General features: G+C 38.8%; 1 protein-coding gene across 2 annotated transcripts; it reads left to right on the top strand.

Moving 5' to 3' along the window:
* Positions 1 to 27242, top strand: LOC117504615 (GRB2-associated-binding protein 1-like). 2 transcript variants are annotated; one of them, XM_034164109.1, is made up of 12 exons: positions 1 to 263; positions 19858 to 19986; positions 20710 to 21059; positions 21151 to 21779; positions 23060 to 23142; positions 23218 to 23327; positions 23442 to 23740; positions 24267 to 24338; positions 25163 to 25259; positions 25401 to 25530; positions 25969 to 26103; positions 26944 to 27242. In XM_034164109.1, exons 1-12 carry the CDS (start codon positions 189 to 191, stop codon positions 27118 to 27120), a joined length of 2286 nt encoding a protein of 761 aa, XP_034020000.1. In that variant the 5' UTR covers positions 1 to 188; the 3' UTR covers positions 27121 to 27242. The 2 variants fall into 2 exon arrangements, with proteins under 2 accessions (XP_034020000.1, XP_034019999.1); XM_034164108.1 differs by having other exon boundaries at positions 24267 to 24356.
* Positions 27243 to 27449: the final 207 nt, after the last annotated feature.

The raw sequence follows: 27449 nt of genomic DNA, 5'->3' as shown, positions 1-27449 counted from the left end.
GACTTCCAGAGGATTGGGACCAATCATGATCAGCTGATCAGAACCTGATTTGACCAGCTGGTTGATTAGAGGTCTACTCCACTGTATTCCATCTACAAACCTAGTTGACTGAGTCAATGACTTGAACTCAAGGTATTGACCGATTGGAATTCTCACTGATTGGTTGATTGAAAGTGAGGCCTGTCAGGATGAGCGGCAGTGGAGACGTTGTGTGTGAAGGCTGGTTAAGAAAATCGCCACCGGAGAAAAAGCTACGACGTTACGTGAGTATTCAATGCCTCTTCTCAATCAACGCCTCACCAATCACAATCAGTGGTTTCCATTCTAGAGGGCATTGATGCCTTGCATAGGAATACTCTAACACAAGAACTTTTACTGTTGACTTTTTGCCACCAGGGAAACACTCCTGTGTAACGAAGCTTAACTCTCTTTACACAGAGAGTCATTTCCTAAAGTACTGATGGCCATAAGCCAATAAAACATTCAGCCGGCCTCAAGATTCCAAAGCATCAACTGGACACAAATAAAAGTCCTAGTTATGTTTAATTGTAATGTAACAAATTAGAATAATTCAGTTTGTTAAATAAATATAATAAATGAAAATCGGAACGATTTGTAGGCCTGGTAATACTTGTAGTAATTGTTGTAAAAGTCTTAATTCATAACTTTTTAACAGGCATTTTAGTTATAAGCTGAAAAGTAACTGTTCTTAATATATCAATCGGTATTTACAGTCAGCTTTAAGAAAACTGATGTAGAACTTCCTGAGTATTGTAGCTAAGAAACAGACAAACAGAAATGTAAATCGAGTTGAACATAACCTAGTTAAGGCAGATGAATTCCAAGCACAACCTGATCCAATTTGACAGGGTTTGGTGGATGGCTGGGTTTGTGTTGGTTGGTTGGTTGGTGTGTTTTTAAATACAACTGACAAAATATGTCAAAGCGGAACAAGAAATTGTAGAAAAAGGCAAAACTGCACAATAGTGTTTGTTTAAAGGACTATGCTGTTATTTGAATGTTTAAGGCCAAAACAAAGCAAGGTCTATGTAGTGGTAACCATTTTATTAAACAGAAAACCTGTAGCTAGTTATGATTTATCTTATTATTTTATTTATTTTATATTTTAGCCATTATTTGTACTGGAAACTACACTGCAACATGCTATAAAATGCTTCTTTTTAAATGTGTCGTTGGTCCCATTGTTTATTCAGCAGGTTGACTGTAATAGTCAACCAAAAAGAAGGTTAGTCAGTGTTTTTTAAGTTCTTCTTTACAGTCTTTGGTTTCGATGATTGGTGACCAGTTAATATGTCACACGTTCATATATTTTGCTCAAAAATGAACAAAACTAGTTGGGGCCATTAACAAGCAACATGGCCCATCATAAACAGTTATTCACACCCTCACATTTATAACTAACCATTACACCAGTTTGAAAACTTTAGGGATTCGCAATGGTCCACACAAAAACATAAAGAACACACACACCTACCCAATAAACTGAGACAATCTCATCTGTCCTCTTTCCTTATTTTTTTTTATTCCACTGTTTTACAGTTTCTCTTTCATTCCTCTGCTTTCTATTCCTCTTTTCATGTCTGTCTCTTTCTCAGAGACAGATACAAAAGAATTATTTGAAAAAGGAATTCACACATCAAGGGCAAAAAAGCTTGTTTTCTAAAAATGTTGGGGGTTGTTGCTATGGCCCGAGGTAGTGTGATATTTTACATTTGAAGCAAATGATTTTGCTTAAGGAAAAGTGATTTCTCCTTCTATAAAACAGAGAAAATTCTGTTTTTATTTATTTTAATTCAAACCAAGTGAATTCTACCAAATTGTATCATGTGAAGTTGGTATCAAAAAAGAAATTTCACTGAAGTTTGAAAATACGTGGTCGCTCAGTTTAATGTACATAACTGCAAAAATAATCTCACAATATAGCCACACTGATTTCAATACAGTACAGGTAATATTAATGAATCCATTCATTTTGTTAGCATTCAAACTGATGACCAATCATAAGTTTATCTCACACTGCTGACTTTTGAAACAGCAGACCAACAAAAAAGATAGCCATCTCGCATGAAATGTCTCTAAAATTGTACTTTAACAAAGTATAACTGTTCCCAAAGCATATTCGTACTGTTTGCAGTTAATCATATAGTACAAAATCATTCTCTTCAAGAAATTATTATTATTATTACTGATGTAGCAGTCATGCTAGCAAGCCAAGCCTTGTTGCTAAATGGCTTGGATACTTAGCTAGATAGCATTTAGCTTGTGTGAAAACACAAAAGCAAATTGTGTTACAACTATGTTTATCAGGTAATGTTGTTCTATGACCTTGTTGGTAACATTTCAAAATTAAAACATGTCATTAACTTTGTGACAACAGATTTTTTTTGTGTGTGTGTGTATGTAATGTTCGCACTAACAAACTGTAATTTGGTTCATGTTAGCTATTTGAACAGAGCGTGTTTAACACTTAAATAAGAGTAACAATAATATAGTATCTTTAATGTGTTCTTAAAATGTATCCACCTAATTACTTTAATAGATTGTGTACACATTGAACTCTGGCTTTCTTCTCTGAGAAACACAAAAAATCCAGTGTGTACAACTCATAACTATCTGCAGCCTACGCACACACAGCGGGACTATAATGGCAGGCTGTTTGTGTTCACGTCGTTAAGTATTTGGCCAAAGTTCATAGTGTTCCACTTGATCACACTCCCTTTTGTTGTTTTTTTTTTTTTTACTGAGTTATGCAATGAATAATCGCTCTCAGCTGGGCCCGTGTCAGAGAGGGGGCATCCCAAAAGATTTAGAAGATTTGGAAACTCTGCAATCAGACCACTCCCATTTAAACACAAAGTGGCACATGGTTTAGTCGATGTACAGCCGGTTCAGCCTGCACTCATGGGTTTGTGTTCCAGATACCACAGGCTTGATCCGTACTGACGTAATGAAATACCAGAAATGCCCAACAGCTACATCAAAGGGAGAGGGCAACTGACAGCAACAACCTTCAGCAATCTCAATAAATAAAGTTTCATATAAAAGTAGTTTTAAGATGCCTGTCACAAACACCCGTAATTATCAACATCGGCATCACCATTTTAAAAAAAAGAAAGAAAAAAAAAAGAAGGCACCTAACCGCTGACCTGAGTTGAGTTTAAAAAGAGGTAGATAACAGTCACATGGTACAACGTTAATGTCACAAAATTTAAATTGTTGTTTATATCGGAGCATGTTATGCCACTGACAGAATCATTTAGTTACCACAAAAAAAAAATGGCAAAAATGGTGTCCAATTCCAGTGTATATACAGTAGGGTTTGAAAATTAAAATTGTTCCAGTTCTGGTAAAAAGTATGGAAATAATTGGTTGAGCAAATAGAATTTTAAGAAGGAATAGTTCACACCATTTGTTATGCTCAATTATAATTTAATGTCACAAAATAGGTCATTGGTTACTGAATCAGTGGATACTGACCTCAACATCAAGACAGTCAAAACTATTCTTTTAAAAAATAAATAAATACATAAAATTGTATAAGCTCAACCAGTAATTTGCCTACTACTTTTTAACCAGAACTGGAGCAACTTATATTTTTTGACACCTGTATCATCCATCATATATTTATAAAACTATATCCCTGTGTCATCTATTTTTAAATAACATTAACACTATATTATTGCATTTTCTTGGCTATTTTTGCAAAACATTTAACTGTCTCTCCTGTACAGTGTTGGCAGTAACTATCATTGTGAAACAAAACACGAGAAATGGGTCAGAATCAGGAACTGGATTTTGTTAAGTCAGACCAGGTCTTAATTTTAGTTTGGAGGCCGGATGAAGGAAGTGCTATTTTAGAGCCATTGTGTCTCATTCCTGTGAGGGTCAGAGGTCAAAGTTAGGCGGCGATGGGGGGGATGAAAGGACAAGAGGGAAGTGAAAGAGAATACAGGGAGGGGGACTTACGGAACGTAATGAGAGGAAAAAAGTTTGATTTTGATTTTGCAATTGTTGATATTCAGACACTGTCAATGTGAACAACAATATGGACCTTTTCAGAAAGGAAAGTGTTGAAAATAGTAGCAGTCAAAATAAAATTTGACTTAAAAATAGCCAATATCAAGGTTAACAACAATGATCGATGGCTTTTTGTAACCATTGTGAAATTCCACCCTCTCTCAGTACCAGCAGAGCCCCGTATGTTATTTAATTATCTAAAAACAAGCAGTGGTGGCCTCTGGTGGCCACCAGACTGAGGTGTTGTTAACAGGAATAAAGTTGTCATTCCAGGATCATAGCTGCAGAAAGGCCCAAAGATCAGACTCAGTAAAATATGATGAAGTTTTTGTATATTCTAAAAGAAAAAGAAATGATAAACAACTGTTCTTGTTCCAGTTTTTTTTCTTCAGAAAATCTTTTATAATAATTTTGCCTTTTTCTATAACAAGCCCACACAATTACTATCAATTATCTATTTTCAGGCAAAAGTATGATTATTGACAGTTTGTCATAATTGTACAGGAGCCAAGAAAGACCACACCTCTTACAAATTAGGATGACAAGCAAATGCAAAAAAAAAAAAGGTAACAAATAAAAAATAACACCTGTATCAATTCCACAAGTACAATAAATTTAGAAAGATTTACAATTTGTAGTTAAATTGTAACTGAATTAAACATAATGAGTAGTTAGAGCAGTAGCAGAAAGTTGTCCAGTTGTTTTCAAAGTTTTTTGCATAGTTTCTGAGTTTTGAAAAAACTCCAAAAGATTACATTACACTTTAAAAAATAAATGAAGTTTTCATTCAAGAATCAAAGCTACAGAAAGGCCCAGAGATCAGACTCAATAAAATATGATAAAGTATTTGTGTATTTTTTGTTATGTGGGCCGCTGAAGAGGAGGTACTGCTGGCCCACTACCACCAGAGGGCGCCCTGCTTGGAGTGCGGGCTCCAAGCACGAGAGGGCGCCAGACCCAGAGGAAGTGACAGCTGTCACTCATCACACCAGCTGTCACTCATCCACACCACTATTTAAGCCGGACTGCAACTCCACCTCCCCGCTGAGAAATCGACTACCATTAAAAAGGTAATTTCTCTGCTGACTGACACTTTGTGTGTATAACCTGAACTTCTGTTGCAGCCGTTTTCCTGGAGTGTTGCCTTATCTGGAGGATTGGCGTTTGGTGTGACAGCGACGGTTTCGCCTCACACCCCATCTCAGATAAGTGGTTGACCAGGAGCTGCACGAGTGTGTGTGATTGGAGGTGGAGGTGCTTCCTCCTAACTGTGTTTGGACTGTGGATTACTGAGTGTGCGGACTCACACTCACACATCATATCTCTGCTTTCTGCCAGCAGTACCAGGGTCGACAGCCGAAGACAGAGGCCACCTGGGGACTCGGGACTTGGCGGCTCCGGTGTTCTTCAGACCGTTGGTGGTGGAAGCCGTGTGGGACGCGGCTTCTCTCTCGTCAGGGGTCTTCTATCTTCGAGCCTGCCCACACGTCACCTGGTGTTTATTGACTGTGAGAATTACTGTACATTTCGTTGTGTATTATCACAACATTAAATTGTTACCTTTTGGCTTACTCATTGTCCGTTCATTTGCGCCCCCTGTTGTGGGTCCGTGCTACGACACCTTCCCAACATTTTTTTTAAAAAAAGGAAAAGAAATTAGAAACAACTGTTCTTCAAAATATGTTTCAGGGTTTTTTTTCTCCAGAAAATCTTATATAATAATTTTGCTGTTTTCTTTAACAAGCTCACAGAATTACTATCAATTGTCTTTTTTCAGGCATAAGTATGATTATTGTCAGTTTGTCATAATTGTATGGGAGTCAAGAAAGACCACACCTCTTACAAATTAGGATGACAAGCAAATGCAGAAAATACTTACAAATTCAACACCTGTATCAATTCTACAACAAGTACAATAAATTTAGAAATATCTACAATTTGTAGCTAAATTATAACTGATTTAAACATAATGAGTATAGAGCAGTACCAGACCATGTTTGGACAGTTTTTTTGTTTTGTTTTCCCAAAATTATAAAATATAATATATGGGAAGCCGTGGCACAGTGGATCAGAAATGTGGTTTTGTGGCAGCATAAACACATTATGCATAGGTTTAGGTCATTCTATTGTGGATTTAACACAACAAGCTATTGTTTATAAGGCTGTGTTATTTATGTCTCCCCAAATGTAATTTTCAGGTGTTTAAAATCTTTGATTCACTGTGCCCTGGACACTAATTCATGGGGCACAGTGAATCAACTTAGAATATAATGAAAAAACACAAGATTATAAAGATTTCTCAAAAATAATTAAATATATGCTGATGCATATACAAAATATAATCCAGCAAACCAGCTATGTAATGTGTGAGTGCCTTATATAGGGATACAAGTCCTTTAGAATCTATAATAAATACAATTGTTGTTTATGTTCATATGTGAAAACAGTTGTTTACACAAATTATAGAAATAATTCATGGAAAAATAAATGTATAAGTTTCAGCAAGTAATATTTGCCATCCACTTGATACTGGGGCTTAGTAAATCACTTTCTAGACTGATTCACAGTGTCCCGGGTGCATGTGACACACATGAGTCATGTTATCAAATAGCTGATAGTCTGGAGAAGACATAACACATGCTCATCAGTTGGACGGGGTAGTCTTCTAAGTAATAACAATTTTTTGGGCCACCTTTCCTGTGTTGTAAGAAGTAAATACAAAGACACTGACATCCACAAAATTTACTTTTGATAGGAAAACACTGAGTTAACTTGCCACTTAGTTTTACCCTTAATGTATCCAAAAACAAAACACTAATTTATAACAGGAATGTCTTTATGCATAAAAAATATGGCATAACAGTCAGAAATGAGTCCAGCTCGTCTTTCTTTCTTCCTGCTAACAGCCTCTAGACAGCACAGTGGATTTGTTTTGTGTGTGCGCACATGTGCATTCACGAGGATGCGTGCATGTGCGTGCAGAGTGCAATGGTACCAAATGTATGGAACCAAATTTGCTCTCTCAATGGAACCAAGCTGCACTCTAAATGCAATGCAACACAAATGGGATGAATTAATCCATGTCATGTGACATACAAAGCACCAATCAAATGACAAGGATCTACTCAGCCTCAATAATATTTGGATCTCAGTACATTGAACACAGACCAGATTTTTTTTTAATGCTTAAAGCTTTTTAATTTGTGTTATAAAGTTCACATTTTTGCAGTCAAAGCATCTTTTCGTAACCATTCCATGTGCACATTTCATCCCAGCCTTTGCATCCAGCTCAGGCTAACGTGTCTTTTCCTCCCTGAAGCAGCGTTACAGATACAGCAAAGAAATAAAGATGTGTCATGACATATGGAGCCTCCACCCAACATACAACACAAACACATGAAGCTTCACAACTCAGATCAGACCCACAAATCATTTGGGCATTTAGCACAGACGGATGGACTTGTGTGGAAACAGTTTAGATCATCCCAGCATTTTTTTATCTGTAAGTAGGAAAATACAAGAGTCAGTCATTAGTACACAAAACAAAACCAGCAGATTTATCTGCATTTACTCTCAGAATATTGACATTTATTTACCTGAATAATTCATTTGCAAACAGTCCTGATTGAAGCGATTATTCAGCTCTCCTGGATACCAGCTGTTAAACCTGAAAGGTGTTCCATCACTCCAAAACCAGTGCCCCTCCTACAGAAAAAATTGACTGTGCAAATAATTAGAACACAGAGTCAGTAACTGTGTGGACGTGCATAATTATATTTTACATACTACATGAGAGTCTGATCCTCAGAGCCACGCCTGATTGGGCTGATGTGTGATCTTTGTGATCATGCTCTGAATGTTATGATACTTGTCATGGCTGTGAACTGAGGCGAGGTTTGCACCCATGGATAAACAGTTTTTCTGCGGCGGACAAAACGGTTAATTTGAGCAAACAAAAACACACAGACATGAGCAGAAAACGTAAAATCATTCTGATTACCTCTGCTCTAACCCAGGTCATGTGCCTTGGGACATAAAGGAAAAAGCTGACCAACCATGGGGACAAGATGATGACCTCTTGACTCAGACCTTACAGTGAAGACAAATACAGTAGAAATGTTGTAACTTTGGGGGCAAAACATGATCTTGAAACCAACACAGGAGTGTAACTGCACGGGGACATGACACACACGGTTATTTTAACAATCAAACACCTGCATGTGTGACCTGTAATTAGATTTAGACCGTGAGAAGCACTCTGAGAACTATCAGCCTGGTCACCAAGCAGAAAGAGGCTCCTGTAATGGACACGTCTGTCTGTGAGGTTATCTTCAAACAGTGGACCATCCTCTAACATCACAGCTCATGGAAAGCTCGAAGGTTAAGGTCGACCACAGTATGACCACAACAGATGGTCACTTCAAACTGTGTGATCTGCTTGAGGTTTCTTCCAATCATTGAAAAAAATAATATTTTTTGTTACAAAGCGAAGAGGCACTTTTTCCTCATCACTATCACCAATATTCTTGCTCATGAGGTGTATAAGGTGGAGACCTTTCTTCTGCGGAGCACCTTGAGTTGACCTGTTATCTTTTGTCACTATATTACAAACAAATAATTATCTCAGGAACTCGATAATATTGAAAAACTCATTTTCTGCAGACTTCTGCTCTCTGGGTGAACAAGTTTATCAGACCTCTGATCAAGTTCAGACTAATATTTGCTGGTGACAGTCTGGAGGCCTTGTTTGGTTAATGACTGTGTTCTTGGTTAATGACTGTGTTCTTGGTTAATATTACTTCACGTTTACTGTTGCTGGGGATTAAAGTATTGATCCTTGATGTAGATGTTAAATATGTGCATGCTTTTCTGTCCTCAAGTGATCAAAAGTTCATGATCAAAATCTTTTAAGGAACAAAACCACAAACTGGCCAACATGAATAGTTTGATGGAAGAAGAAAAACAATTCAAACTCACCATTTTGAGGTTTGTTTAGCTGCTCTCCTTCTGGAAGAGCTGGACAGTTTCAAACAGTTAAAGATCTCTCTCACACACACACACACACACACACAGTCCCAGTCAAAATGGTACCAATCAGCAGAACTCACCAGCAGCTCCACTCAGTCATCATGACACAAATCAGCAGACACACGTAAGTCAGGGTCTTCATGCTGGAGATGATTCAGAAGGTGACTTTCAGTCAGGAACACAGATGTTATGAACATTTATTGACAGCCACTGTGATTGAAGGCTGACCACAGGTCTACAAAAGATTAAGTAAAGTCAGAAAAAGTGTGGAAAAAAGGAAGCTGGAGTCTGACTAACCTGGTGCAGAAGTTCTTGGGACGTCCTGTGTGGAGATGTTGGACAAAACAAACATCAGCTCTTATATACAGTAACTTTATCTCCCATCTATCACAGAACAAGGAACTGTTTTAGAATGACTCTACAGTTCCATGAGTTCCCCAATCACCTTCTGCTGTTTCGAGCCTGACCCAGAAAAAGTATTGCATGGTTCACCTGCTTTTGCATTCTGAGAACCCAACATTTCTCAAAATTTCACCCAGTGAAACAAACCTTCACATCATCTCGAGAAATGTTGGTTTCTCAGAATGCAAAATATGGAGAACCATGCACTACTTTACTTTTTCTGAATCAGGCTCAAAATGTCTCAGTTGTGCCCCACAGACTTTTAGTCACCCTAGGGACACAAAGTAGTCCTGCGCCCTGAGAACACAGAGCGTGGAACGGTACTTGGGGTTTAATTAGATCAGCTAAATAGGGAGTCACTAGTCCATGAGTAATTTTATAGGTTAATAGCAGAACCTTCAAAAATCTGACCTTACAGAGACAGGAAGCCAGTGAAGTGATACCAAAAGGGGTGGAATGTATTCAACCTTTCTGCTTCCTGTCAAGAGTCTGGCAGCAGCATTTTGAACCATTTGGAGACCCCTAATACTGGACTGCAGTAAACCAGAAAATAGAACATTGCAGTAGTCCAGTCTAGAAGAGACAAATGCATGAAACAGGGTCTCAGCATCAGCCATAGACAGGATGGGATGAATCTTCGCTATATTTCGCAGGTGGAAGAAAGCAGTCCTTGTAATAGCTTTAATGTGGAGGTCAAAGGACAATGTAGGATCAAAAGTTACCCCAAGGTTCCTCACTTTGTCAGTGTGATGTGTGACACAAGAGCCTAGGGTAAGTGTTAGCTGGTCAAATTGATGCCGATGTCTCACTGGACCAAGAACCATTATTTCAGTCTTATCAGAGTTTTTAAAAGTACTAAAGCTAGATATCCAGCTTTTCACTGATGCAAGACAGTCTTCTAAGGATTTTATGTGATGAGATTACCAGCAGTTATTGGCATGTATAACTGAGTATCATCAGCATAGCAATGAAAGGTAAACTCAAAATGCATCAGTATGTGTCCAAGGGGTGCTATACAAAGGAAGAAAAGCAAGAGGCTTAAGATGGCCCCTGTGGAACCCCATATTTCATGTCACCAAGATTAGAGGTAGTGTTGTTGTACAAGACACAGTGAGATCAACTGGTTAGGTATGATGTCAACCATGCAAGGGCACTCCCAGTAATCCCAAAATGATTCTCCAGCCGATTAAGTAGAATATGGTGATCCACGGTATCAAATGCAGCACTGAGATCTAACAGCAGCAGAACCATAGTGGTGTCTGAATCCACTGGAAAGAGAATGTCATTTACCACTTTAGTGAGAGCTGTCTCTGGGGATATTTTCTAAAAGCAGACTGCAGTGGCTCAGAGATTCTCAGTAAGATAGTCCATGAGCTGCTGTGAAACCACTTTTTCCAGAATTTTAGAGCAAAATGATAGATTTGATTTTGTCTGACAGTTGTTCAATATACTAGAGTCAAGATTAGGATTCTTAAGTATGGTTAATCACTGCAGATTTGAAACACTTTGGAACAGATCCAGAAGTTAACGACAGATTAATCATTTCCAACACAGTTGGCCCAATTGGGCCACAGGTCCTTGGTCGAATTAGCAGGTTGTGCTTTTAGCAGACGTTACAAGTTTCGGCAGCACACCTAGTGAGATACTATCAAATTCGGCAAATATGGGCAATGCATCAGTGATGGCATCCACCTCGATAGCAGGGTGTAGTGGGTGGATTAAGGCCTGCTGGGATATGTTTAACCTAATGTCTTCTGTTTTCTTCTCAAAGTAACCCAAAGTAAAGTAAAAAAAATTGCTGTCCATGAATAAGTGTTGCCACCGTGTCAACAAGAACTTTGAATTACGCTTGTTTTTGTTGATTAGACTACTAGGTCCACTTTGTAGCCAGTAGTGCATGTTTATAGTATAGAATAGCATCACGCCACGTGAGGCGGAAAATGTCTAGTTTGTGTGCTGTAAGTTTGATGGCACTACAACATGTAATAGTGACTAAAATTCCATTTTTGTATATTTTACCAATCTAACAGTTGTAGTATGATCAAGAGGAGATTGTTTATGTGTGCTATGAGTTTGTTGACACTACACTTTTATAGTGTAGTTGTTGCTTTTTTATAAATGATAAAACATGATTTAAATTTTAAGAAAACCCTTTATCCAAAGCAATGTGATGCAGTTTACAGAACAGACCATCATTGACAACGTGATTTAATTTACTTTAACCTTACAAAAGGCATTTTAGTGAACATTGTGCTATTTGTTGGCTATTGAAAAATCCTGAAAATTATTTAAAAGCGTTATTTCCCAATCTGAGAAATGTAGTATGAAAAGCATGAGATCACACATGTATAAAATGATTCTGATTGCACCACACTTCTCCTGGGTGAAGCTATGGAATATTTCTGTATCATTTTTTGGTGTTTGAATTTGCAGATGGTCCCTGCACCATCCGTCTCTGCGTATAGGCCAATGCGAGTCTCCCAGCACAGAGGACGACTCGTTTCAAAGAAAATCTGATTGTAGCTCGCAGTCTATCTTGCCCTGATTGCAGAGAGGTGTTGCTTTTGTAAAAACAATTGTTCTGTTGATGAAATATTGATCCAGGAATGCCGAATCTGTGAATATCTTTCTAACTTTACCGGATTCATTTCTGTTGCGAATTTTCACTGGACTGAGAATCGCAGAAGGCAGTCTGTACACGATGCAGAACGTGTCCTTCACAGCATACCATACGTTGAATGTTAAATGTACGTAATGAATGTTAAAATTAATTATACAAGTACAATTATCCACAACATACACTGAACTGTTCAATGTGTTCTCACATTATTTTTTATTTGCCACAAAGGGAAGCTTAACATAGACATTTATGATCAACTGTGGCAATACAATGACATAACAGAAATGATGCAGCAGATGGAGAGAGATAACTGTGCAACAGTTTCTTCCAACTTCTCAATCTGAAAGTCATAATGCTAATGTAATGATCCACAGATATCTAACCCCACATATGTAGTAATACTTAACAGCTGCTTGTACAAGAAGTTCATGCTGATTGGAGTTCATGTGATCTACACAGTGGTGGTACAGTGAACCTAAAAGTTACCTTTTGATAACTACAAACTCAATAACTGAGACACTAAACTGAAACTGCAAAAACATTTCACTGAAACAATCACGAACTTATAACTTGTACTATATGAATGTAGCTTCCGTTTGGGTTTTCTGGCTCTAAAACTCTTAATAATAATAAACTCTTAATAGACCAACCAGACCGAACAGAAGAACTAAAATAAGTGGTAGCGTAAAAACTGAGGAACCCAAAAAGGTTTTGTAGACCAAGATCAGAGGACAATCAAGACTGGCACGAATAATTAAAAGAACAAATGAAATTAAACAGTTTACATTCAACATATTGGATGGAGGAGAAGAATGGACATCGCACAGTCCCAACCTTTGTGAAACGTTTTTGTCATTCAGACCGTTTAGAGTGACGCGAGACAACATGAGACAGGACAAATTGGTTTTCCGTCAAGCAGCCGCAGACTGATTAATATCTGTGTTTGTCCTGGACAGTCAGACAGGTAAGAGGAAGATTAAAATACTATTTTGCACAATATGACTGTTTAACATTGAATGCAATCCTATAAAATTACTAGAAACAGATGTGAAAATCATAACAGTACGGTAGAGAATAAAAATTCCTCTTTGATTTGTGATTTATTTATTTATTTCAGACAGCATGCTCGTGCAATAACAGAAAAAGAAATGAAAGAATAAATAAAATTAAGCAAAATGGAAAAATACATAAAATCCACCATCCCCAATGACAACCCACCAGCACCCCACCCCAATTCATGAGATGTCAACAAACTCTTCAGAAAGCAAAACCCATGCAAAGCAGCCAGACCTGACTCTGTCTCCCCATCCATGTTGAAGAACTGTGCAGACCAACTGTCCCTGGTTGTCACAGACATCTTCAACACCTCACTGGAGACATGCCAGGTGCCAGCATGCTTTAAAGCCTCCACCATCATTTCCATCCCCAAAAAACAAAAAATGTCAAAACTTAATGACTACATACCCATCGCCCTGACCTCTGTGGTGATGAAGACCTTCAAGCGCCTTGTCCTCACATATCTCAAGACCATCTCTGACCACACCTGGATTCCCTGCAGTTCATCTACAGAGCCAGCAGCTCAGTAGACGACACTGTCAACATGGCCCTCCAGCATCTGGACTCCCCAGGAACCTACGCTAGGATTCTGTTTGTGGACTTCAGCTTTGCTTTCAATATAATCATCTCGACCCTGCTGCAGGACAGGGTCTCTCAGCTTGGCGTGCCTGACTCCACCTGCAGGTGGATTACTGACTTCCTGTCCAACAGGAGGCAGCACATGAAGTTGGGAGGCCATGTCTCCAATACACGGTCCATCGGTACCGGATGCCCCCAAGGCTATGTTCTTTCTTCTCTACTCTTCTCCCTGTACACCAACAACAGCACCTCCAGTCACCAATCTGTAAAGCTCCTGAAGTTCACGGACAATACAACCCTCATTGGACTCATCTCTGATGGAGATGAGTCTGCCTACAGATGCGAGATCGATTACCTGGTGTCCTGGTGCAAACAGAGCAACCTGGAGCTCAATGCCCTCAAGACAGTGGAGATGGTTGCTGACTTCAGGAAGAACCCACTCCCGATCAACCCCATTGCCTTCCACTACCTGGAAATCACCATCACCCAGGAGCTCAAGCGGGAGCTGAATGTCAGCTCTCTGAATGTCAGCTCTCTCAAGAGAGCACAACAGTACCTGAACACCTCCAGGGCCCTGAGGTGAGCAAGGAAGATAGCAGCTAATCCCTCTCACCCAGGACGCAAACTTTTTGTCACTTTCCTCTCTGGCAGATGGCTAAGGTCCATGAGGACTAAAACCTCAAAACACAAAAACAGCTTCTTTCTGTCTGCAACTAGACTTGCAAATAATACCATATACCCCCATTTACCCTGCCTCCCCCTCGACTCCCACAAAGTACAGACTGATTATCCCTGTGCTGTTCATCTGCACAGCCCCATTCCACTGTATCTATTTGACAGTAAACTTAGCCTTGCCCATTTGTCTGTGACTCCTTTACTTCTTACAGAAGTATTTTTTTCCTTTTCTTTTATTGTTGTTTATACACCAATTGCTTCTTGCAGAAGCATTTTCTTTTATTGTTGTTTATGCACCAGTGACACCAGATCAAATTTCTTGTATGTGAGAACTTACTTGGCAATAAATTCAGTTCTGATTCTGAATCCTAAAATAGCACATGTAGCTGAGCAAAGGAGGTCAAGGCTTATTAAGGCTTTTAAAGACCCAAACTGCAGACAGTAATATGAAACAATTGCAATGAATCTCCGGTACTGGTACTCTTCTTTTATCATTTTGAATACTTTAATGGATCATGTAATATTTAAGATGGGGTTTTTTATGACTTATAATGGTTTGAGCTCCAGCATCAAAGTGTTAACAAATCCACCCCAAAGATTGATATGTACATCCTTTAATTACTGGTTCAACTTCTATTCTTTTGAATTTCATTTCCTCTCAAATTATAGCCACCTTCTCTTTCAGTAAATAGATTCTGTATATTTTTCGGCAGTAAATGGTATCTGGCTTCGTGCATGATTTGTGATGTTTTAAAGTTTACCAAATCCATAAATGTCTAGATGTTTGATTTTAGAAATAGTGGGTCGGTGTTCTCTGTATCCCACTTTATTTATTATCCTTGTTGCTCTTTTCTCTTAGGATGCATAGTTGCAAAGTGCTTATGTAGTCGTTTCCCCATACTTTCACACAGTAAGACAGATATGGTGAAAATAATGAACAGTAGATTATGTGTAAGACTTTAATGTCCAGTTTGTATTTTGTCTTCCCCAGAATTGCGGTACATTTAGCCAGTTTTGACCTGACATGGCTTACATGAGGTTTCCATCTGATTTTGCTGTCTGTGATCACTCCAAGAAATGTATTTTGGTATACTCTTTCTATGTCTGCATTGTTTATAATCATGTCTTCTTGAGTATTCATGGAATTTCTTCCAACATCATCTTTTTCTCTGAATTCAATGATAATTTATTGTTGTCAAACCAGAATTTTACTCTTTATTCATTTCTGTTATGATCAGCTCCAAATCTGCTGCAAACTCTCCCAGAACAGAAAATATTTGTATCATCTGCAAACAATACGAATCTCAATAACTTTGAAACATTACATATTATTTATGTATAAATAAACAGCTTAGGTCCTAATCATTTATGTATAAAATAACAGCTTAGGACCTAATATTAACCCTTGTGGTACCCCACAAGTGATATCCATATAGCGTGATTTGTGCTCACTCATTTGTATATTCGGTTTCTTAGGTCCTCAGCCAGTTTAGCCCAATCCCTCTAATACCATACTTTTCTATTTTGTCTAATGATATATTATGATCAGTAGTGTCAAAAGCTTTACTTAAATCAATGAATATACCCAGAGGAAGTGTTCTGTTAACATAATTTGTGATTTCCTCTCTTATTTGCATTAGTAAGGTAAGTAAGTAAGTAAATTTTATTTATATAGCACCTTTCACAGACAAGAGCCACAGGTGCTTCACAACATAAAAGCAGAGTACACAACACAAAACATCAGACAATGGCCGAGACATAAAAACATAAAACATAACATAGGATCACAGAGCAGCCTAAAAGCTAAGCAAACGCTTGAGTAAAAAAGAAAGTCTTAAGTTGGCTTTTAAACGTATCGACAGAGTCCAGTGAGCGCAGAGAGAGTGGGAGACCATTCCAAAGCCTGGGAGCAACAGCCTGGAAGGATCACTCTCCTCTGGTTGCAAAATGGGTGCGAGGAACCACCAACAGATTTTGGTCCACAGACCTCAAAGCCCTGGCAGGGGGATGAGGTCACAGATACAGGGAGGCGCCTGGCCATGTAGAGCTCTAAAAGTTAAAACCAAAATTTTAAAATTGATCCTGAAGGACACTGGCAGCCAATGAAGCTCATTTAAACTTGGGGAAATATGAGTCCTTCTGTTAGCTTGTGTCAGAATTCTTGCTGCAGAGTTCTGTACCAACTGCAGTTGACGCAACTCCTTCTTGTTTAGACATGAAAACAAACTGTTACAATAGTCTAAATGTGTTGAACACAAAAGCATGAATAATAAGCTCTAAATCATTTTGAGACACCATTTTCCTGAGCTTAGAGATATTTCTTAATTGAAAGAAGCAATTCCTCGTCAGCTGTTTACAATGCTGTACCAACGACATGTCTTGTCAAAAATGACACCCAGGTTTCGAAGACATGATTTAGCAGACTGGCCCAGGTCTCCCAAGTACTACTGAATACCTGGAATATGGGCATCAGGGGCAATAACCAATGTCTCTGTTTTGTCTGCGTTAAGCTGAAGAAGTTATTCGTTAGCCATTGTTTAATTTCCGCCAAACAATGGAGGAGGGAATCAAGCCTCTTAATCTCAGATGGCTTAAAGGAGCAGTAAAGCTGGATGTCATCCGCAAATAACTGGTAAGAGACATCAGTAAATCTTTGAATGATCCTACCTAAAGGGATCAAGTACAATAAAAACAAATGGGGCCCAATACAGAACCCTGAGGGACTCCACATAACAGGTCCGCAGACTCAAAAACGCTAAAGCTGCGCCCAGACAGATATGAAAAAACCACCGAAGAACTGACCCCGACAGTCCGACATGATCCCTCAGTCTATTCAGCAGGACCTGGTGGTCAACAGTATCAAAGGCAGAAGACAAATCCAAAAGAACCAACACGGTGGATTTCCCAGCATCAGCAGACATCATAATGTCGCTGGACACTTTCAAAAGAGCCGTTTCCGTAGAGTGTTGTCTACGAAAACCGGACTGAAACCTGTCATGAATGTTATTCTGATCCAGTAAGAGTGTCAGTTGGTCTGAAACCACCCTCTTGAGGATCTTAGACAGGAATGGGAGCTTAGAAATAGGTCTAAAACTACTTAGCTCCATTTGATTTAAACCTGTTTTTTTCAGTAGAGGCAACACTATGGCATGCTTAAAAGCACTGGGAAACACACCGGTGGACAAAGAAAGATTTACCATTCTAGTAATGCACGGACCAATTACCTCAAATACTTTAATAAAGAGCCTGTAGGGAAGGATGTCCAATGAGCAATGAAGACCAAATGCTGGGAGCAGGCTCAACAACAATAGAAGTACCACACAGGGAGGGTGGAATTTTATCCTTAATCAACTTGATTTGTCAGTGAAAAACTCAAAAAAGCATTGCTGTCAGCCTCAGAAAACACAGGAGTAACTGAAGCAGCAGGACATACAAGAGAGTTGATTGTATCAAACAACACTCTGGGATTCTTCTTATTCACAGACACCAGCTGATGTATGTAGACAGAGCGGGCACTCTCTGCCATTTTGTTATATGATAGAACCAGCGCCCTGAGATGAAGCCTGTGAACCTCAAGTTTAGAGGATTTCCACAGGCGTTCAGTTCTTCGACACAGTTTCTTAAGACTTAAGAGCTCTTCATTAATCCAAGGGCACTCATTTTTCTGTAAAGACACGTTGTATTTGACAGGAGTCAACTGATCAAGAATAGTATCACAGTGTTGGTTAAAACACTGGATAAAATTGTCCATATCAAGAAATCAGTGAACAAACAAGGATTAAACATAGAAGAAAATCTTTCTGCGTTTCAGCAGTGATGATACGCCTCCGAGACTTAACTTCTAAGGGCTTCTGATCAGAGCTGGAATGCAGGTCAAACGAAACAAGACTATGGTCGCTCAAGTGGACATCTTTTATAGACATATTTAAAATGTCTAGGCCAAGTGTAAAAACTAATCTAAAATGTGACCCTTTTGGTGAGTGGGCTCAGAAACATGTTGCACAAAATTAAAAGCTTCAGTCAACGATAAAAGTTCCATAGCAGAGCAAGATAACATGTCATCAACATGAAGGTTAAAATCTCCAAGAATTAAACAGATTCCAACGTTATAATAGAGGATAAAAAGTCTGCCAACGATGTCTGCTCAGAATCCATATTGGTTCTCGGTCAACAGATGATGTTTCTCAGTAAATTGGTCCAGTGTTTTATTAAAGTTTTTGAGTACTTCGGAGAATTGGGAGAGCAGTTTTCCCAATTCTACTCCAATCCATCACTCTAATCTGTCTCAACAGACAGTTATCAATCTAATGCTTTTAAAATACAAACACGCTCTGAGCTCATCATATTGTTTTTCTCCACACTTTCAAATCATGATGCGTCTTGTGCATGTGCACTAACTACACACTCAGACATACATACATACATACACACACACACACACACACACACACACACACTTCACTTGGTGGTGAGTCATGTCTGAAATATGAGGTGTCATATCTGTGCAATCGCTCATCGCCCATAATGCTCAGCAACAGCCACACACATTAAATAAGTCCTTGTGTCACATTCATGCACACTAAAGATTAAGAACGGAGTGAAAGAAGAAACAAAGATAAATTTTTAATCACCAAGTCACTTTTTAAAATGGACTGAGTCGCATTTCCGGGACATCATAATACTTCAAATGAATAACAACAAAACAGAAAATTGGGTTATTTTTTTAAGATAATGTACAAAAAAAAAAATGTCTTGAGGGTGGTGCGACAGGAAAGGTTGATTAAAATCACGTGTTCATCAACGAGAGAAGCTGAAGGTGTTTGTTGAATTTCATCGCAATTTACTAGATAATGAGATTATTATTATTATTATTATTATTATTTTCAATATAAAAAGTGACTTTTTTTACCTTTGAACAATTTAATATACTCAGTAAAATTATAACATTTTGATATGTGTGTTTTTGTTTGTTTGTTTTTTTTCAAGATAAATTCAGTTATATATAGTATATATATTTGCAATCAGCAATTTCCAAAATTATACTATCAAGACTACCGCTAGTAGTAGTGCTTGCGGTTATTTATAATAATTCTTATAATTATTCGATTAATCGACAACTTTTGCCTGAAAGCAAAAAACATGCTAATGTTATGATGCTAAAATGCTAATGTAAGCGCATTTGCATGCTAGCATGACCACATTGGCTGCTGCAGTTACATCCTTACATTATAGAACAGTTCACTTGGTGTTAAGGTTAAGTTGGTATACTAGCATGCTAACACAAGTTAATAAATTACTTATATATCCCTCTCACAGACAGTTAGCTTGTCCAAAACATGGCACCAACACACATATTAGCATGCTAGTGAATTAGCCAACACAGCCTTCCTGTTAATGGAATCGGACTTTGGCTGAAATGGAAATTCAGCATCCTTATCATCTAACTTATCTTTATCCAGGCATGGAGGCGGCGCTGGTTTGTGCTACGTAGTGGCAGGCTAAGTGGAGAACCAGATATCCTGGCGTACTACAAGAACCAACAATCACGCAGGCCAATCCGGACCATTAACCTCAACCTGTGTGAACAGGTAAACTGTTAAAGTTGACTGCGTGACAAAGCTGTAATATGAAAAATATGCAGAAGAGTGAACTTCCAACACTAAACCAGAGCAGGTAGCTCGGGAGTTGGGCTTTCAATGGGCAGACCTGGGTTTGGGTCTTGTTGCACTCTTTGTCTGTCCTTGGACAAGACACTTCATCTGCATTGTCCCAGTGCACCCAGATGTAAAACATTACTGTCCTTGACTGGCGAAATAACCTGTGTTTGACTGGCGTCCCATCCTGAGGCCACAGTAGACCCATCTGGGGATGAGCGCTGGTACCAATGCAGCTTAAAAATTTACAATATCACTCAAAGTTAGAGTTGCCCATGCAGTTATAAATGCTTATAGTTATAAATTAGTTTATGCTGATCCCTGAATGTGAAAAAGACGGTCAATAAAAGGGCGAAGGACTGTATGTCTGTCTGATTAACTGATGTTTTTTGGATGTAATTTAGACACAAGATTTCTGGATTGCACCATTAGGATTACCAGTGATGGTTTAGATGATCTTTCCCTTATGACAACCACACAGAATTGTTTGGAGGCTTAAATTACTTAAAGGCAGCTTGTATGAGAAGCTTGTTTCTATATGAATTTGTCTGTGCCTTAGTGTGTTGGACATTCTTTTAAGTTGACGTCAACAAACCTCTGAGAATTTTATGAAACCCTCCTGCATGTCCATTAACTATCACTGCCCCTTTCATCCAGGTGGATGCAGGTCTATCGTTCACCAAGAAGGAGCTGGAGAGCAGCTTTGTGTTTGCCCTGCAGACAAAGACAAGAACTTGGTACCTGGTATCGGAGTCGGAGGATGACATGAACCATTGGGTGTCGTCCATCTGTTTGCTCTGTGGCTTCAGCCCGACTGATGATGGCACAGAGGGACGAGTGCCCATCACCTCTTCCCATCTCACAGTGACCTCAACCAGTGCTACTGTCACCACAGAAACAGGCTCAGTTCTACCGCCTTATGAACCGGTGAATGTGCAACACCTGGAGTTTGATGGCAGCAGTGAAGAAGACTACCTGTGGTTGTCACACTGTCAGAGCCGCATCAGGTGAACACAAACAAAACAAACCCTTGGTCTTCAACTACACTTTCAATATAAATTAAAATGCATAACATTTCGACTCTCTCATTCTGTGAAGATCTCCACCAGGTTCTTCTACGTCCTTGGAAATCGACAGTGACGTTTGCCCTACTCTCTCTACCACGTCCTCCTTGTCTTCTGCTTCTTCATCTCCTTCCCTCATTCCCAACGGTGTACCACCTCCATCCACCTCGTCTTGCTTTAGGAACGCCCCTTGGACAGTTGCCACAACAACAAGCCCTCTCAGCCGCTCACTGGACACCACTACCTGGGACATCCAAAAACATTCCAGCAGACCGCGCTGTTACCCCTCCCCACATCCCAAGAAGCACACACTATCAGACCTGCACCCTGTGGCGATACCTCTAACTAATGACCCACAGTCCAGCACCTACCAGATCCCCCGTGCAGCATTCACCCGGCTGCCAGGCCCTTCACATCTGCCATCTTCTACTCCAAGTGTGGACTCCTTGACACATGCGGAGCTTCATGCTTCCACACCAGCTCCACCTCTGCGGCCACCAAAGCCCCAGGTGATTGTCGGACAGGGACAGAGTTCTGAATCAGAACCTAGAACACATTCCCAATCCACTTCAGAGTCAGAGAGGCTGGAGGGATGGATGGAAGGAGGAGATTGTGGTCCATCCAGGATGAACGCTGTTGATGCACCTGGATATATGCACACAAGTAAGATGATGGTCATGAGAGCATTTTGACATTGAATTTTTAGCTTGAAATTCAACTCAACGTGATTTCTGGTGCACTTAAGACAACAAATCCGTCACAATTACCCAACAAGCTATCAGTGGAAATCTTGCATTTTGTCATTACACAATGTGTTGTTGTGCAACTGTTCGTGCAAGCAAACTCATTGGAAGAGTTCTGGTTTGTGTTTCTCTTTGTGGATTCACATTTTCAAAGCCAATATTATTTTACATCAAACAGGAATACAGCTGTCCTATGGTGAGGGAAAGCAAGGCAAATTTGCAACAATCAGTAACTTTGTTTCAAAGCATTTTTGCTCAAATTCCAGGCATGAAAACAAATAACTTAGACTAAAGAACGAAGTGCCAAAGTGGAACTCCTCCAGTGAATTTGCATGCTTTCTCTGTTGCATAGTGCATGAGACCAAGTTGCATTATGGGTAATGATAAAATACTGAATAGAAGTGAAATGCTGTGAAATGAAACAGAGTATCATATTAGCTGACATCCTTTTTTGGAATATAACCTGTTCCAAGAACCAATTTCATAATCAGTTTAGAGACAGAATACAAGAAAACGTTTCTTTGAAGTATTCATTGTCTTAAATTAATTATTGAGGACAATGCTAACAAGTTAGTAACAGGTTTAGGCCCCAAAGGTTAATGGGTAGTCCAGCTAGTTAGCCCAATGGATCCATTGACTCAACAAACCAAATATTGTGTTTAACTTGCTTTTTGGGTGTGTTGGAGAATAAGTGCAGAGGATTGTGCGTTGATCACATAACAACTATTCAGGTTTTTTTTTTCAGCACTTACTTCACTACTTCCTTAATACTTTCATTTACTTATACACAGACTTATGTAATTATGGATTATCAATACACGTCCTTACATGCTTATGTATTTTATTTACATCTTTATACACATATATTTGCTTGCATAATTAAGTTCTTGACATATTACTTATATATCTGCTTAATTATATACATCCTTACTTACGGATATAACTACTAACATACAAAGAGTAGTTACATAAGTAGTTGGAGAATGGTCTTGAGTTACTACAGGGACTGAGGATAGTAATGCAGTATACACATGCTTTTGTACACACATTTACATACTTATTTACTTGTGTACTTTCTTAAATACTAACTTCACATACTTTCTTATGTGGTTGCTTTCTTAACTTCACGTATATCCACAATCAGGTATAAAGCCTTTTCGCTTGGTTCATGTAACAGTTTGATGTTTCGATGGGTTTCAGGTTGCGATTCTCTTCACGTCCCTCAGTCTCTGTCTGACAGAGCGAGCATGTTCGAGTTCAGTGCGAGCTTCAGCAGCTACTTTGTAAGTTGCACTTTCAGCCATGTGTTGACTTTTTGTGACGTTTACTCGCTATAGATTCGTCTTTCTTTGTCTCAGTTTAATAAGGGGATGGTACCTCTGGGTAGTGTTTGTTGTCAAGATGAAGACCTGGACAAAAACTACGTTCCCATGAGCGCTGCCACCACTGAGCCTCCTGTAGCACCAAGGTGAGTTAGACCGCCGCAGGTCTTAATTGAGGAGGTGTTGGTTCTGAGGTAGTATTGGGGTTCTTTAATCTTCTCAGGATTTCTAAAAATGCTGTATGACATCTCTTATTTCAGGGTAGGTCCACCTCCTCCGGCTGTGGCCTCTGATGCTTCTGTCCAGATGCAAGATGCTTACGTCCCCATGACCCCACTTACCGTGAGCAAAGCTCACCCAACCTCTACCACTGGGGAGCTTTTGTCCTTGGGGAGGCAGGTGCCTCCACCGGCCCACATGGGGTTCCGTAACTCTCCTCTGACAGCCGTAGCTCCTGTAACAGCGCCAGTCCAACGGAACCACACGAACACCTCCACTGGCATGGGTGTGGAAGCCACACCGCCTCCAGTCCACCGCAACCTCAAACCACAGCGACAAGGTGAGTGTGGATCTACACCCAGGGGGTCTGTTAAGGCTTTAATTTTCATGACTGGTTTGTGGTTCATGCATCCAACAAGTCAAGAAAATATATCCCCATGGAACTAAAGGGAGCATAAATACATACAATAGGAATGTCAATGCCACATAAATGATCGAATAAATCTCTCATAATTCACTTTTTTTTTTCTTTTTTTTTCTTTTTTTTTTTGCAACTGTCAAGACTGATTTTATTTCATTTAAAAGTTGAAAGTTTTCCCTGGTTATAAAAAAAAAATAGACCACTAATGTCGTAATCATGAGAAAAGATCTTGTAATTATGAGATCAAGACCTCGTAATTATGAGAAAAGACCTCGTAATTACGAGATCAGCTGTCTTTTTTTTTTTTTTCTTTTTTAAACCAGTGAATGCAACACGCTTCTGTAAAGTGGAACAGCTGAGGTATGTTTGTTTTCACCTTGTTTCTATTCGGCAAACTGTGAATGTTCAATTTTGTTTCCATTTACAATGTTTTGTGTCGTTGCAGGAGCTTGTGTTGGTCAGAATGTGGAGAAAAGCAACTTTCACACTTCAGGAGAGTCGACACACAAACCCAAAGGTACAAGAGCCTTAAAAGATGTCGACACGTGATGAATGACGGCTTTGTAAACCATAAATCAAGAAATCAGCCCTCGAGGATGAGTTTCTGAGTTTCATTTATTCATTTTTTTTTATTATTCAACACATTAAGTCTCTCACCTGTCCAGTATTTCTTCTGCATTTCTACAATTTAATTTGTTGTAAAACATGTTTGTTTTCATTTATTGGGGCAATACTTTGAAAGCTTCGGAACCTGCAGTAGTAAAATATACACTGAAAAAAGGGAAACATCAGTGCATTTCATTCAAAGTACTTATTTATATTGGCCTAATGAAAAATTGTGGTTTCCAGCTTAAATCTGCTGGAATCACTTTGCCAAGTCATAAATATATGTTGTGAAAAATAAAAAAAAATTAAAACTAACAAATTACATCAATTTTTTTTAAGTTGATCTAAAGTATTTTTTTTTTTTTCAGTGTAGAAAGTGTGCCTATTTGTTATAACTGTATTTTTACACTGGATTTGGTGTTTTATACCCAATTAAATTCACAGTGTTGCACTTTGTTATAATGGAATATTTTAAATTCAGAATTTGTGTAGTACTCCTACTTGTGGGATGTGTACTTGTAACGAAGCACTTTTAAACTGTAGCATTAGAAGTTATTTACACACTTGAAAACTAAGTCTTGATACAAGAGAAATTTTTGTACAGTCAATTGAAAATTCACAACTTACAAATCCTCCGATTTGTCAAATCCTTTGCCATTTGAAGAATTTACTTCGTATTACGGGAATTCTTTTCTAATGTTCTTTTAATAGATCTTAACTGTTTGTGTCTCCCAGTGAGACCAGCTCCTCTGAACATCACACCAGTGCAAGAGGACTGGAATGAAGTCCCGCCTCCTGTCCGCTCACCTGTCACTCGAACCTTCACAAGACAGTAAGCGGCTGTTTGACATCTTGATGGGACGGACCTGAAATAATCTGTTGTAGCTGTGACATCTTGTTTATACTGCCCTTGTGTCAAAAAATGTACATATCATCTGCAAATAAATGAAATGGTTTGGTTTATTTTAATCAGTCCCTCCAGTCGTCAATCAGTCAAAGCTGGCTCCTCCCACAGTTCATCCCCCTCTTCTGATTCTGATGATCCTGATGACAACTATGTTGCCATGACGACTTCCAATCTCAGCTTCAGTGCCGGCGAGTCGGTGAGACACTTTGCTGCGCACAACAAACCCCAAAGCAAACTTTTCCACACATGATGACATCATATCTACATTTTACATTTAGTCAGTAATTCATTGAAAACTTTTGTGTTTAATTTTTGTGACATCAAAATACACATTAATGCTCACTAGTGAGATTCTTTGGTCCTGTTGACCTTTGACACAGCAGGAGGTAACATAGCAAACATTTTATGCATCCTATAGTTTTAATTTCTAAAATCCTGGTGAAATGTTTAAAAAAAAAAACAGTTAATTGTATTATAGCGGTAAAGTCAGCCATGCTAGCTAGCCTAGCTCAGTCTCTAAAATTTTCTCACAGGCCAGCTTGCTATACTAGCTAGCATATAGAAATAAAATGAATCATGCTTTCACCTTATTTTTCATTTGTTTGTTCTTAAATTACTCAAAATTGGTTTCCAGTCGTTGAGGATCTTGTTGCATCGAGCGTCAGAGGGAGGTGTCAGCAGCCCGTTGCCACGGCGACCCAAAAGTGAGAAACAGGTGGAGTACCTTGACCTCGACCTTCACACCAAGCGATCAACACCGCCGAGACAGGTAAAAGTGCCACCATAAAATGTTAGCATTGGGGTACCCCAATCTACATCTATCATCTACATGAACCATTAATAACTATTTGTTTTGAATTAATGACTGATTTATCTCCACATTAATTTAGTTTGTTTTTATCTTGATATTTTGTATTTTGTTTTCATGTTGGTTTTTGGTTGTTTATCTTAATTTTTGTTTGTTTTGTTTTGTTCTCTTCACATTTGTTTGTTTATTTTCATGTTTGCTGTCTTTTGGTTTGTGGTCTAGCTATTTCTCAATTTGGCCACTAGAGGGCCTTCAAAGTCCATTCTCCTTTTATGTCTGGGTGTAATAAATCCTGACTAGTTTTTTTTGTTAACGCTTCTTACATTTGATGAATCCATTTTTTGTAACCAATTTTATGGAATTCATATTTTTTTGAAACAATTATGTCAATTTCGTACATATCCCTTTTCAGAATCACAATTTTTACCAAATGCATGCTCTTGGAGTTCTTTGTTAATTATTTATTAGAATCAAAACTATGTTGCCTTACTTACCTGGTGCAGAAAATGCATATGACCTTTGACATTATGATGTTGGTTGGTTTGTTTGTTTTGTTTTTTGAACCCCTTAAACTTGTTTTTATTTTTGTTTTAATGATGACCTCTTTCCTCAGAGGTCAACATACAGTCAGGCAAAACTGTCGGCAGTTTTTCAGTAAAGCTTCATCTATTAACTGAGTGACAGGTTTATAAAAAATAAAAACAGAAATCTGTTGGTTTTACTCTTTATTTATTTATCTTCCATTGTGTCACTTAAAAAAAAAAAAAAAAGCTTAAAGTCATTTTTATTTGTTAAAGCAAGAAATGCTGCACGACAGAGGGCGGAGTCAACAGCAACAAGCAGCTCGGAGCAAACGAGGAGCACACGCATGCACGTGTGGACTATGTGGTGGTGGATCCCAAAAAGACCAAGGCCCTGAGGAACACCAGAGAAGCATGGCATGATGGGAGGATGTCCACGGAGAAGGGGAAATGTTAAAGATCACGTACACACTCACTGAAGTCACGAGAGGTCAAAAAAAATTGTTATATTTTGGTAACGTGACACGATGCCAAAATCATATTTTAAAAAAAGTCTCCTAACTCTGCCCATTTATACAAATCTACTGAAAAATGGTAAAAATGTGATCGTTTGAGGGAAACCATGCATTTCAAAATATTCAAAATGCATTTTTAGCCTCTGTCTTTCTGTCTTGGTGTCTTTGGTGTGGCGTTCTGTAATCATTCACATTATCACACATCTGTTCCGTCGACTTTTTACGCTCTGCATGTCCACATTGACGTTCACGTACTTCACACCTTCAGAGA

This window comes from Thalassophryne amazonica, chromosome 23, assembly GCF_902500255.1.
Source record: "Thalassophryne amazonica chromosome 23, fThaAma1.1, whole genome shotgun sequence".
Classification (NCBI taxonomy): Eukaryota; Metazoa; Chordata; class Actinopteri; order Batrachoidiformes; family Batrachoididae; genus Thalassophryne; species Thalassophryne amazonica.
Note: the sequence above shows the minus strand (reverse complement) of the source record. Positions and strands in the feature narration are given on the sequence as shown.

Coding starts and splice junctions, on each gene's coding strand:
- LOC117504615 (XM_034164108.1), top strand. CDS start 189: ATGAGCGGCAGTGGAGACGTTGTGTGTGAAGGCTGGTTAAGAAAATCG. Junction 264..19,857: donor AGAAAAAGCTACGACGTTAC/GTGAGTATTCAA, acceptor ATCTTTATCCAG/GCATGGAGGCGGCGCTGGTT. Junction 25,260..25,400: donor ACTCGAACCTTCACAAGACA/GTAAGCGGCTGT, acceptor TATTTTAATCAG/TCCCTCCAGTCGTCAATCAG.